The sequence below is a fragment of the Gadus chalcogrammus genome, chromosome 3, assembly GCF_026213295.1.
Source record: "Gadus chalcogrammus isolate NIFS_2021 chromosome 3, NIFS_Gcha_1.0, whole genome shotgun sequence".
Lineage (NCBI taxonomy): Eukaryota > Metazoa > Chordata > Actinopteri > Gadiformes > Gadidae > Gadus > Gadus chalcogrammus.
In genome coordinates, this window is record NC_079414.1 from 12455444 (window position 1) to 12469343 (window position 13900).

General features: G+C 48.6%; 2 protein-coding genes across 2 annotated transcripts in view; one reads left to right on the plus strand and one right to left on the minus strand.

Annotated features, from left to right (window-relative positions):
* Positions 1-554: 554 nt before the first annotated feature.
* The window catches only part of pvalb7 (parvalbumin 7), a 20999-nt gene continuing 7653 nt past the window's right edge, over positions 555-13900 (minus strand). The window contains exons 2-5 of the mRNA XM_056587368.1: positions 2130-2194; positions 1782-1914; positions 1214-1323; positions 555-580 (exon numbers count right to left, since the gene is read on the minus strand). Of these exons, the coding sequence (XP_056443343.1) occupies positions 555-580; positions 1214-1323; positions 1782-1914; positions 2130-2190 (330 nt within the window). The 5' untranslated portion in view covers positions 2191-2194. The remainder of the gene's footprint in view (positions 581-1213; positions 1324-1781; positions 1915-2129; positions 2195-13900) is intronic.
* ncf4 (neutrophil cytosolic factor 4) overlaps positions 7411-13900 on the plus strand; it is an 18842-nt gene continuing 12352 nt past the window's right edge. Inside the window, exons 1-5 of the mRNA XM_056587367.1 lie at positions 7411-7569; positions 7945-8029; positions 8513-8669; positions 12586-12656; positions 13704-13831. Coding sequence (XP_056443342.1) covers positions 7538-7569; positions 7945-8029; positions 8513-8669; positions 12586-12656; positions 13704-13831 — 473 coding nt within the window. The 5' untranslated portion in view covers positions 7411-7537. The remainder of the gene's footprint in view (positions 7570-7944; positions 8030-8512; positions 8670-12585; positions 12657-13703; positions 13832-13900) is intronic.

Consider the following 13900-nt stretch of genomic DNA (forward strand, 5'->3'; position numbering starts at 1 on the left):
GAGCCACACAGCACGGAGGCAGAGATGGAGAACACAGAGGAGAGGAGGCAGTGAGCAGGGGGATAGAGGGAGGAATAGGAGGAGGAGTGGGAGAGATTTGAGGCAGGGGACAGCAGTTCTATTCGAGAGGCAGCCAGCGAACCACTGGGAACATCTTGCAGGTACGACAGACTTCACCGAAATCACATCTAGAAGCAGGATCTAGCATTTAGTATACATAGGCAGCAGCGCGACACACCACTGACGCCCGGACCCGCCCTCAGAGCTTATGTGTGTACATCTCTCCCGTTTCAACGTGACAGTGGTGTGTATGTCAGGGGCAAGACTGGCCCCCTGGTGGTCATCTCCTGGAAGCACACGGTCAGGGGAGAGGCCTTGGTCTGGTCCGACACTATGATGGTGGTGTTGGTGGTGGTGGTGGTGGTGGTGGTGGCGGATAGGTGTGTGTGTGTGTGTGTGTGTGTGCGTGTGCGATACTCCGAGGTGGAGCGGGAGGTGGAGCAGGGAGATGGGTGGATGCTGGGTGGAGAGAGGGTCAGCTGCAGGCGAGCCCGCTACTCGTGCACCAAGGCCTGGAACTCTGGAAAACACATAGCATCGTTATCAGTGACGGAGTCGGGAGGGCTTAGGTTGGACCCCAGAACATAACGTAGTCTAGCGTCTAGAGTGTCTGATGCCAGACCAACCTTTCGGTGTTTGCCTCTCTGCCTAAAGGTGCTTTGTTTTATTCCCAGCCAATCCCTGATGTCTGCATTCGATATGTGGTCATTTGGAATCTTACCCAGTTCCCTTTGGCTGGTAGTCAAACACCCTCACCACTACATTGGTTGGCTATAGGTTCAGAGTCCCAAATTCACTGAATGTTCTGGCTGTGGATCTCAATGTCGACAGTCCCGCAGATATTGGGGATAGAAACCCCCTGACCCCTATATTGGTCAGGCTATGGGGTCGGTCGGATCCCAAAATTCACTGATATGTTCTGGGTTCAGAACTCAATGTCTAAAGTCCACCTGCAGACAGTATTTATCAAACCCAGAACCTTGATGAAGATACCTGACCTTTGATCATCCCGTACCTGCTTGTCAGTGACCTTTATCAATTTTCGACAACCGGGTCAGATGTGATGACCTCACCACCAACCTGACCCCCCACCCCCTGGGGAACGTGATCGTTTCCTAACAGTGCAGGGGTCTGTATCCCCTGGCCTCCGTACCATCCATGCCGATCTTCCCGTCGCCGTCCTTGTCGGCAGCGTCAAGGAACTTCTTGGTCTCCGCGTCGGTCAGGTCCCTGCCCTCTTCGGAGAACCCCTTCAGGACGAACCTGGGGCAGGACGGAGGGGACGTTAGCTGTGTGGGTGTGGGTGGGTGTGGGTGGGTGTGGGTGGGTGTGTGTTTCAGTGTTTGTCCCTGTGTGATCGTGCGTGTGTGGGGGGAAAGGCGGGAGGGAATGTTTGGGGCACTTGACAAAAACGGATGAAAAATAAACCTCTGACTTCGAAGGTGCCCATTTGACGGACTGTGAGTTAGAAAAATAAACCTCTAGTTTCAGTTTTAAGTCAACGCTGAGACTGTAAGGTTATGATCAGGTCGTCGGTTGGATCAAGGTTGTTATAATGGCCCAATGAGTCTCTCTCCAACTCAACATCTGAACATTGGTGTCTTCAGTCCCTAGAACCCTTCGGTGGGGAGGTCCACTGCAATGCGTCTCGTCTTGGTTCAAATCGTTCGATGGACTTCCCTGCGCTACGGTTGTCTCTAGGTTTACATTGGTGCACGTACTTCAGCTCCTCCTCCTCGATATAGCCGCTGGCGTCCACGTCCAGGGCCTGGAACACCTTGTTCACGCTGTCCGCCTCCATGGCCCGCATCCCCACCAGCTCAAAGAACTTCCTGTGGTCAAACGAGTCCGCCACTGGGAGAGCGAGGGACAGCGAGAGAGAGAAGGGAGAGAGTGGGAGAAGGGAGAGAGAGAGAGATTGGGGGGGGGGGGGGGAGGGAGAGAATGGGAGGGAGGGGACAGGGGAAGAGATAGGTAGTAAGGGAGGGGGGAGACAGGTAGATGTCTACTGATGTCTGATCTTTGTTTTTGTTGATTTGGTGATGAGATTGATTCGGGAGTCACCATACCTGCAAAGGCATCCAGAGCCTTCTTGATATCCTCCGCTTTCAACAGATCCGTCATGGCCATTTTCCTATAACGAGAGAGAGAGAGAGAGAGAGAGAGAGAGAGAGAGAGAGAGAGAGAGAGAGAGAGAGAGAGAGAGAGAGAGAGAGAGAGAGAGAGAGAGAGAGAGAGAGAGAGAGAGAGAGAGAGAGAGAGAGAGGGGGAGAGGGAGAGGGAGAGGGAGAGGGAGAGGGAGAGGGAGAGGGAGAGGGAGGGAGGGAGGGAGGGAGGGAGAGGGAGAGAGAGGTAGGAGAGTTAGCTGAGTAAGTCTCTAGCAGAGTTCACAGCTGAATAGAGAGAGGGAGAGAGAGTCAACAAGTGGACCTATCCTGAGTGATTGAGGATGGAGGAGAGTTAACACAAAGGGCTCTTTTTTTTACCACCAGGTGTGATGTCGAGTAGCAATGATCTATCTTCATAGATCTGTGTGGATTCTCCCATGTGTAGTGTTACAAAAGGATGGATTGTGCAATGGCTTGTAATGTCTCTGGATGAACCAGTAGAGGACAGTACACCAGAAGCTCCCACAGGTGGCAGCACTGAGCTGATCCCCAGGAGACAGGTTACCACACGCTAAGTTGTCATGTTAATGATGAAGGGGGTGGTTGAAGAAATTGCTTGTCTCATATGAAACTAAATAACAATGTACCTGAGTGTGTTTGTCTAGGTTGTTGTGTGTGTGTGGCCGCATTCGAAAGGACCTTTCAGGTGAGAGGATGTGAGAGCAGACACACTCACCCATACAGACACACACTCTTTGAAAATAGAAACGTGCGCACATCCAAATACTTTATTCAATTATTTCACATGTCATCTCTAAATACACATACAGTCAGAGAGAGAGAGATACATTTTTAACTAATAATTCATATGGCAATATGTATTGTCATGCCAAACATGCAGAGATGGTGTAACCTCTCTGCAGGGATGGTGTTACCTCGCTGCATGCCATCAACACAGGGCTGACACCAGAGATAAACTACTTTGCATCATCTCAGAATGGATGAAAAACTGTTCCTAGACATGTCAGCACATTTCTACACCATCTCAACGAAGAGGTCTCCCCAGTTGAATGCTACATGCATAACCAGCATGTTGTAAGACACGACTTACACCGAATCCAGTGCCATTGTCTGGGTGACGAATAGTTAAGTACTACAATACAGCGCACATTATGTCCTTGTATCTTTCTATGCAGCGTCTGAATACATTAGCTTACAGCGGTCGGGTCTAGCCATGTGAGGCTTGGTTTGGAAAAGCCTTCTACAGTGCTGAGCAGCCCAATCTATCTATCTCCACAATGCACTCACAATACATGTCTACCACTGCGCTATGGCTCAATGTGTGTGTAGCATACTGTAGCCTAATTATCCCCGGATTAAATCAAACTCTTTTCACTAGCGCACAGCACACCTCTCCTCCCATTGTCCTCCCCTGGAGCGGTTAAATAGACTCTGTACTCTGGTTCTTCTCAGATAAGACCCAGAGAGACCCGGCCCATTAATCTACTCCCTGCTGGAAGATGTCAGCCTCCAGCCATTCAGTCATTCATCGTCCTCTCCTCCTCCTCCTCCTCCCCCTGAAGGATTGGGACAGATCAGGGATTTGATGGAGAGGAGGAGGAAGAGGAGAAGGACGAGGAGGAGGAGAGAGGAGAGAGGTGGAGGAGTCGATATATATATATATATAGAGAGAGAGAGAGAGAGAGAGAGAGAGAGAGAGAGAGAGAGAGAGAGAGAGAGAGAGAGAGAGAGAGAGAGATGAGGAGAGAGAATGAGGTTGTAGATTTGATAGAGATAGAAGGAGAGGAGGAGGAGAGAGTCAGGTTGTGGAGTTTATGGAGAGAGGAGAAGGAGGAGGAGAGATAGGTTGAAGAGTCGATGGAGAGAGGAGGAGGAGGGGGGAGAGGTTGAAGAGTCGACAGAGATAAAAGTAGTGAGAGAGATAGAAGAACAGGACACGTGAGGGAGTGTAGCAGTAGGGCAAAGAAGTAGGTGTATAGGAAGATGTGAAAGGTCGTCTGCACAGAACACTCTGTCACGCTCTCACAATCACGCACACACACACACACACACACAACCACACTCGCACACACACACACACACACACACACACGCACTCCCTCGCACACAGTTGACCTCTAAACTGCTGTTTTCGGAAGAGCCACAGAAGGAACGGAGGGTTAGTGCAGGAGAAGATGATTATGCTTGTGTTTTTTTGTGTCTAAAGGCTTAAATGAACTCATTTTAAACGGCTCCCTTCCCATCCCTATAAAACAGACTGTATTGTAGAACATACCAGGTATGCTCTAGGAGTGTACATTGAAGGTGAGGGGGGGGTGGGGGAGGGGGGGGTAGGTGATGGTGGGGGTCAGCAGAGGACAGCGGAGGGGGAACGATGAACGTGTGTAACTTGCAGGGAGCTCGTACTTGCACCTCTGAGATATGAACAGGAGCAGATTACGTTTTTGTTTCGAGCGGGTCGACAGGTTCTGAAAGGAAGGGGGTCTTTGGGTGAGCGGAGAGTCCCTTCTTACTGAGCGTGTGGATCAGAGATTAAACCACGGTGCTTAAACACGCTACCAGCACACACAGAGATATCAGGCACCAGAGCATTTTGGTGTCCCCCAATAAACCAAAAGCCTTTGTTCACCAGATGTTAATCGATTGATTGAAGTTCCTTAGTTAAGAGGTTGAGAAGGTGTTTGAGGCTGTTCCTTATCCCCTTTTGCTTCTCTGCGCTCCCCAGGGGGTCAAGGAAAACAGGCCCAAACCAAACTACAGACAACACGGAAACGGAATGTGAAACCAGATTACATCACATGAAACACAAGCCGCGTTTACATGGCACTTCTGATCCGCATAGATTTCTATGCGGAATAGATCTGTTCCTAAAATGTGATCAGAATGTACTGTATACATGGCAGTAACAAAAGTGTCCGTTATGTCTCTCGCGCACACCTGACACATCTCTGGACCGGCGGCGACATAATGGACGTCTTATCACTATTTGGCATTGTGAATTTGATTTTAATGAAAGCACAGCTATACGTCCGATCTTTATATTTACCCCCACCTCCGCCGCAAACAAGAGGAATTTGAATGCGAGTCCGCAGCCAAGACTGGTGGGACAGAGTGGTCTCTCTAAATGAAGAAGTATTTTAACGTTCAACCTGCAAAAGTACTAGTAGTAGCCTACTCATTTACAGTTATCTCGGACGCGCGCGGACATTACAATGAGCGAACACGTCGTTAATAAACACCCATGTCCCGTCGCTTAGCAACCGGACACGCTTACCGGACTACTTACGGAGTGGTAACAAAGACGTGAATCAGGCAATAAATCCACTTTCCTTGACAGTGGTCAAGTTCGGTGTGCATAAAAGTACCGACGGAGCTCAGTGGACCAATTGCGAACTACTGCAGCTGCTCTAAGTTAAATCCCAATCTATTCGGAATAAGTGTATACATGTCGATTAAAAGGGACTAGACCACCTCTACTATTCGGCATAGAATTCTATGCCGAACAGATAATCGTATTCCGAATGAGGCGTATATATGATATTTTTCTATTCCGCATAGAAATCCATGCGGATCAGATGTGTCCATGTAAACGCGGCTACTAAGATTGACATTTTAGAAGACCCTGCAGAATAGCAAGTTTGCAAGACAATACACGGAACGTATCAGTACCTCCAAAAACGCGATTATGCGATCGCATAAATGAACTCATAATCAGCCAAAGTCTGCATATTCATGCTTGGGCCGCATTTTTTCAAATAAGCCGCACTTTCACCGGATAAATTGCCGATTTCCGCGCAAAATATGCGGGGCTTGCATGATTTCATAATCCCCGCATTTTCGTTGCAAAAGAGTCACATATATCTTGTTATATATCTAGTTATATATCTTGGATATCTAGTTGAAAAATGTTGCGTTTACTTCAACATTTTCAACAGGAGGAAAAGAGCAGCCATTTTCTCCTGTTGCCATGGGAACATTATGAAGTGATGTAATTACGCGACGTGAACCACATCGAAAAGATGTTTCCTCGCATAAAATTGCATAAATATGCCGCATATTTAATCGCATAGAAACCTACGCACACCAAAGGAGACGCACACACACCCATGTGTCACTTCCCTAAATTGTTGCCACAAAACTTTTCTCTGATTGTGTGTGTCACACACAAGCACGTACGCACAAAAACAAATGCATACAAAGACACAACAAACCCAGGTGCATATTACACCCTAATTTAATAGACATATTTTCACATTCTATCCTCTCTCACTCTCTCTAACACACACACACACACACACACACACACACACACACACACACACACACACACACACACACACACACACACACACACACACACACACACACACACACACTGCTGGCAAGATAATCTGCTGACATCTAGTGACCATATGATTGAACACTGTTTAAAGGTGCTGTAGGTTTAGATTTAAGAGCCATCATTCAAATGTCATTAGTTAGAAACGGGTTATTGTTCAATTATCTAAGTAGGCTATAGCTATTCTAGTTGCATGGGTCTTCCACTATATATGACATATCATCAATACGAGACCACCCGGCACATTCCCAGCACATTTCCAAGGATTCATGGATGAATTGAAACTGACTGAGAAACGAGGGAGGTGGCAGAGACGGAGGGGCATTTTGTTTATGTTGACGGACGAATGAAACCCCAAAGCTGCATCCACCACTTACCTGATTTCAACCACACACACTGGGTAGTAGGTATGTGTGTCCACGCACTCGACTGTGAGCAATTCGGTGACTAACTGTTTAGTTAGGTCATGCTTATGTTATCAGGAGGCCACGCACGACCAGCGCCCCGAGACACACACACACACATGTGACCTCATACACTCACACACACGCACGCACACGCACACGCACACACACACACACACACACACACACAAACACACACACACACACACACACACACACACACACACACACACACACACACACACACACACACACACACACACACACACACCGCCCTACCTCTTAAAACACTCATAATAACAAAAGGCATGTTTTGTTAAGGAGTAAGATAGGGACCAGCCCAGGGCGGTATGTTTAGCGCGTTTGACTGACTGGAGAGGAGGGTCCCGGTACCCGGTCTGCCGGTACGGTCCGGCGGCTGTGTTGGACCCACCCATAGAGAAAGCAAATGACCTGTTGCGTTTAGGGAACAGGCGCTTCCGCCCCATTGCGCACCAAAGCCGAAACGCTGTTATTGCAACGCGAAACCAGTTGAAGAAAAACGCAACTATCAAGTGCTCATCGTTGTATTTTGTTTACTTTGATCTAACTCAGTAAGCCACACCATGTCGCTTCCTAGGCAGCTGCGGGATGAGAGGTGAGCTCTGAATTTTGATATACAAATAACAAATATATAGCGATGGATGTAGTTATAGCTGTTTGGTGACCAGTGTATGGCCCATTCGTGCGCTGTCCAACTTGTCCTTAAACTTCGTAATGTGACTCGGTTTTTTCGGCTTGCTAGTGGTTTGAAAGCATAAGTTAAGAATGTAACTATGGTTCTGTGATTCCTGGATGACTGCCACTAGCGGTCTTGAAGGAATGAAACAGAACTAGATCAACTGTTCACACCTATGTCCTCTAAAGTTCGGAACCGTGAATCTTAATCTGCTCTCAAATGAACAGCTCAGTAGTGCCTTTATAGTCCCATACATATCTTGAAGATGCTCTTTTATTATTGATCTTAATTCAGTGACTTTGACCAACTGCCTAATGACGTCCCAGTCAGCGCCTGCATCGCTGACATCGAGGAGAAGAAAGGCTTCATCTATTACTTTGTAAGATATATCTGTCTGTCTGTCTTTTAGCTACTGCCCATCTGTTGGTCTGTCCTCAAGATGTCAAACCTGTCCATCATTTCTCATAATACTCTGTGTGTGCTTGTGTGTGTGGGTGTGTGTGTGTGTGTGTGTGTGTGTGTGTGTGTGTGTGTGTGTGTGTGTGTGTGTGTGTGTGTCTCTGCCTTTGTGAATGTGTATGTGTGTGTGTGTGTGCGTGTCTGCCTTTAAATGTATGTGTGTGTTTATTCATGTGTTCCCCTTTTTGTGTACGTGTGTAGGTGTATCGTTATATTGATGTGCGTGTGTATGCATGTTTGCCCCTGCGTGTGTGCCGATGTGTGTGTTTGTTCCTCTTTGTCTGTATCTGTCTATGTGTGCGCGCACCTGTGTGTGGGTTTGTGTGTTTCTTACCTTGTTTATTGTTTATGTTTGCCCTAACGCATTTGTGTGTGTGTGTTTTTCCCCCTGTGTGTGTGTCAGATGTTTGTGATGGAGGTGAAGAACAAGGGGGGCAGTAAGTACCTGATCTACCGGAGGTACCGTCAGTTCCTCACCCTCCACCAGATCCTGGAGTCCAAGTACTCCTCCGAAGACCCCCAAAGCTACCCCAAGACCTGTACCCTGCCGCAGCTCCCCGGTCAGTCTGCCTCTGGGTGTCTTTGGGGGGGGGGGGGGGGGTGTGTGTGTGTGTGTGTGTGTGTGTGTGTGTGTGTCTTTGAGGGAATTAATGAAACATATGCAAACATCTGGGTCAGGCCGGTCGTCTAGGGGTCTGTTCCAAACACCCAAGGCTCTAGGACACTTGCCTCTAGGATCTCCCCCCACCCCAACCCCCTACCGAAGGTGATGCCTTCCTGAGGGCGGCGTTGGGCAGGACGCCCTCACTCCTACCTGCCCATTAATGACATCATCAACACAAATATATACAGAGAGCCGTGGGTGTGACTTTGGTTAGAAATCGGGGTTGAACAGAGAGCATACGGTCGGACAAATGGGAGAGAGAGATGGACAGCAAGTGGACAGATGAACGCCCAAGGGGGAGAGGGGGAGCGGGCGCTGTACAGGGTCAGAGAAGGAGAGGAAGGAGGAGGAAGAGAAGGTGAGCGGTAGCGAGAGAGAGGGAGAGAGAGGCTGAGAGAGGGAGAGAGAGGCTGAGAGAGGGAGAGAGAGGCTGAGAGAGGGAGAGAGAGGCTGAGAGAGGGAGAGAGAGGCTGAGAGAGGGAAAGAGAGGCTGAGAGAGGGAGAGAGAGGCTGAGATTGGAGAGAGAGGCTGAGAGTGTGAGGGAGGCTGAGAGGAAGAGAGGCTGAGAGAGAGAGAGAGAGAGAGAGAGAGAGAGAGAGAGAGAGAGAGAGAGAGAGAGAGAGAGAGAGAGAGAGAGAGACTGAGAGCGGGAGAGAGGCTGAGAGAGGGAGAAAGACTGAGAGGGAGAGAGGCTGAGAGAGGGAGCGAGAAGGGCTGAGAGAGATAGAGAGAGGCTGAGAGAATGAGATGGGTGAGCGGGAAAGTGAAATAGAGAGATGGTGAAAGAAGGTCGAGAGAGAGAGCCCTACATCTCCAATTGGGAACGGGTAATCAATGTTTGCACGCTTAACAGTCTGTGATCCCTGGCGCCTCAGACATCAGCTGATTGTCCTTGTCTAAGGAACCCTGGCTGTCCTCCTGCACTCTCTATCTTGATTTCCCATGAGCCTCTCTGTCTGCGGCCGCCATCACTGTCTGCATCGATTACTGTCGTCCGTGCTGGCTATACGTGTGTGTGTGTGTGTGTGTGTGTGTGTGTGTGTGTGTGTGTGTGTGTGTGTGTGTGTGTGTGTGTGTGTGTGTGTGTGTGTGTGTGTGTGTGTGTGTGTGTGTGTGTGTGTGTGTGTGTGTGTGTGTGTGTGTGTTTGAACTTAACAAGGCCATACCCAATACAATCTGTGATAGTTGCATTCTTGAGAGTCTATTGTAAAAATTGTAAGGTATTGTTTGTCCGCAATGAGTTCCATTACTCATGCCTGTCGTCTGGTGATTAAGATGTTCCAGTCCCAGCCAAAGGTTCTGGGTTCGATCCCTCAGCCTTAAGATTAAGGTTTTGCATATGCGCTGCGACCCACTCAAAACTCCCAACCCCTCATTTGAGCAGTACTTCCTTTCACCCTACCTGCTCTCTAAGGGCATGAATCTGGCGCACTGCGGGTCAGAGGATTGAATATGTGATGCCTGAATGTACCATCACGTCAATGCCAGGACATTCCGGAGCGGAGCTGGAGACAGAGTTATCTCTGATACATGTCCTCACCTTTCTTATTGAGCTTCAACCTACGCCTACTGTACACATATTTGGGACAGTGCCAGCCATGGAGGTGGTTTCAACAGGGACCTGTTCACCTGCTGCTGCCAGAGAGCTCAGGTCTGTTCTCTCTCTCACGGCCCACCGCTGCCTCAAGCCGCCCGCATACTTCGGGCAGAGAAACTTGCCAAACTTATTTTTAAACTATTTTCTACTCGCTGACATATCCGCAGTTGAAGGCTATGCGAAATATTTTATGTGATTGATGAGAAAAGCAAAGTGGGTGTGGTTCCTACTTTTCTTTATTTATTGCCGAACTTGGCATCGCTGAATCTGCTCTTTCCTGGTTCACATCCTACCTGATGAACCGCACCTATCATGTGACATGGAATGGCTCCTTGTCCAAACCTTGCACGCTTGAAACTGGTGTCCCTCAAGGCTCTGTACTGGGGCCTCTTCTGTTCTCCCTCTATACCAGATCTCTGGGCTCTGTAATTGCATCACATGGCTTTTCCTATCACTGCTATGCTGACGACACTCAGCCATTCCTCTCCTTCCCCTCATCTGAAAAAGCCCTGATTGCAACACGCATATCGGAATGTCTGGCGGACGTCAGCACCTGGACAACTACCCATCACCTGAGGCTTAACCTCAACAAAACCGAGCTCCTCCTAATCCCAGGGAAAGATTGCCCACACATGGACTTACTGGTCACCGTTGAGAACATCACTGTATTTCCTTCTCCAACTACCAGAAACCTCAGTGTCGTATCGGACAATCAGTTATGCTGCACCACAAACTTCACTGCGGTGGCCCGATCATGCAGATTTGCACTACAACATCCGCAGAATCCGGCCCTTCCTCACAAGGGAAGCAGCTCAGTTTCTAGTCCAATCACTGGTCATCTCCCGCCTCGACTATTGCAACTCACTCCTGGCTGGACCTCCTGCCTCTGCGATTAAACCTTTGCAGCGCATCCAGAATGCGGCAGCGCGCCTCGTGTTCAACCTGCCGAAGTTCTCCCATGTGACCCCCCTCTTCTTGGACCTCCACTGGCTCCCTGTAGTAGCTTGCATCAAATTTAAGACGATGGTACCTTCATACAAGGCAGTCGATGGAACTGCCCCAGCCTACCTCCAAGCATTGCTAAAGCCACACACCCCAGCTCGATCCCTCCGCTCAACTACCTCAGCTGGACGTCTGGTACCGCCATCGCTAAGAGCTAGCAAAGGCCGTTCAGCAAAGTCACAACCTTTCTCGGTTTTGGGACCTCAGTGGTGGAACGAGCTCCCTGCCGCTCTCAGGAACGCAGAGTCGCTCACTATCTTCCGACTCAAGACTCACCTGTTCAGAGTCCACCTCGACTCTGCATAGCCACCCTCCCCCTTCTGGCCACCATTGTACACTGTATTTTATTGTGTTGTATTGTGTTGTATTGTATTGTATTGTATTGTATTATAGTACTTAACTGTGTAGCAACTGCAGTAGCTGCTATCATTGCCGTAACACGGGGAATTGATATATTGTTGAACTTCTTATGACAAATGTATTTTTTGTAAGTCGCTTTGGATAAAAGCGTCTGCTAAATGCCCTAAATGTAAATGTAAATGTATTTATTTATTTTTCTTTTCTATTTTCTATTTTTCTTTTTTCTTTTCTTTCTTTAGTTTGTAAAGCAACCTGCTGTGTATTGCACACATGATTGTGCCGTCAGAACTGTTTATTAGCATCATTTACATGATGAACTCCCACTAGATACACTGCAGTGTGATAACATAGATCAACATGTTATCAACATGAGCTACCACCACTGGAAACACTGCAGTGTAATAACACAGATCAACATGTTATCAACATGAGCTACCACCACTGGAAACACTGCAGTGTAATAACATAGATCAACATGTTATCAACATGAGCTTACACCACTGGAAACACTGCAGTGTAATAACATAGATCAACATGTTATCAACATGAGCTACCACCACTGGAAACACTGCAGTGTAATAGCATAGATCAACATGTTATCAACATGAGCTACCACCACTGGAAACACTGCAGTGTAATAACATAGATCATGTTATCAACATCAGCTACCACCACTGGAATCACTACAGTGCTTTTGTTGTGTCTTCAGGACCCTTCCAGATAGCTGGGAATGTTGAAAGCGCTTGGAACGCAGGCCACTGATGCCTCAATATTGACGGATATTGGGTCTGATGTCCTCTGTAGCCAGATATCCACCACCTCTGTGTACTGATCTCAGGTCTGTTGTCTCAGGTAAAGTCTACATCGGCAACAAGCAGGAGATCGCTGAGAGCCGAATTTCAGAACTCAACATTTACATGAAGGTAAATACACTCACACACGCACGCACTAATACATTCACACACTACCACACTGATACATTCACTCACTCATACATTGATACATTCACAGACTCATACACACACACACACACACACACACACACACACACACACACACACACACACACACACACACACACACACACACACACACACACACACACACACACACACACACACACAGTGTGCACTAAGACTATATACTCACACACTGATTCATTCACACAGTCATACACACACTGCTACATGCACACACACACTGTATACTAACGCTGATCTCACACACTCTCAAACTACCTCATTTGCCTTGTCTTCTTTGTCAAACACTATTTAAACACACTATTTTCCCGACCCTTGTTCCCTACCCACGTTTCCTACTTATCCCTTGACCACACCTTGTTTTCCATCGTCACTTGGTCATCGCTCTCTTTTACCCCTCTCTCTCTCTCTCTCTCTCTCTCTCTCTCTCTCTCTCTCTCTCTCTCTCTCTCTCTCTCTCTCTCTCTCTCTCTCTCTCTCTCTCTCTCTCCCTCTCTCTCCCCTACCCTTTCTATCTTGCCCCCTCTTGTTGCTAAAGCCTTACACATACGACAAGAATAAGTCGAGAACTATTGCTACATTGTTTCCAAACACTCAAGGTGATATTTAGCTAATGTGTCTCTCCTCCCACCGACCATTACCCGGTTCTGATTGGGTGTTAATCCCTATCCTGTCACTGCCCAGCTGGGTTAAGGGCTGATTATGGTTCCACGTCGACGCAACGCAAGGGGGCCTACGGACCCGTTAGGTCCTTGCGGACCCTCCTTGCGTCCACCGCAAGGGTCTGACGTGCGCCTCCCAACAATTTGAACCTCACGTCGAGGCGAGGCAGCAGCAAGGGCTATGATTAGTCCGCTCACTAAAACCCGACGCAGAACCGAAACAATTTCACTACTTCTTCAAAGCGTCTGTGTGGTCGCTGCGTTGCGTCGACGGGGAACCACGACTGAGCCTCTGCATGGCCCCCCGGTGTGGCTCTGTGTCTCCCAGAGGCTGCTGGGCCTCCCCACCTGGCTGCTGCTGGACGACGACCTGAGGATCTTCTTCTACCAGACGGACCAGGACAGCCAGCACCTCCCCCACAACCTGCGCCGCCTCCGGCCCCCCACGCGCAAAGTGTAAGGACGGGGGGGGGGGGGGGTTGAGGAAGGAAGGGCAGAATGGACAGATGGACTGCCGCAGGGGAA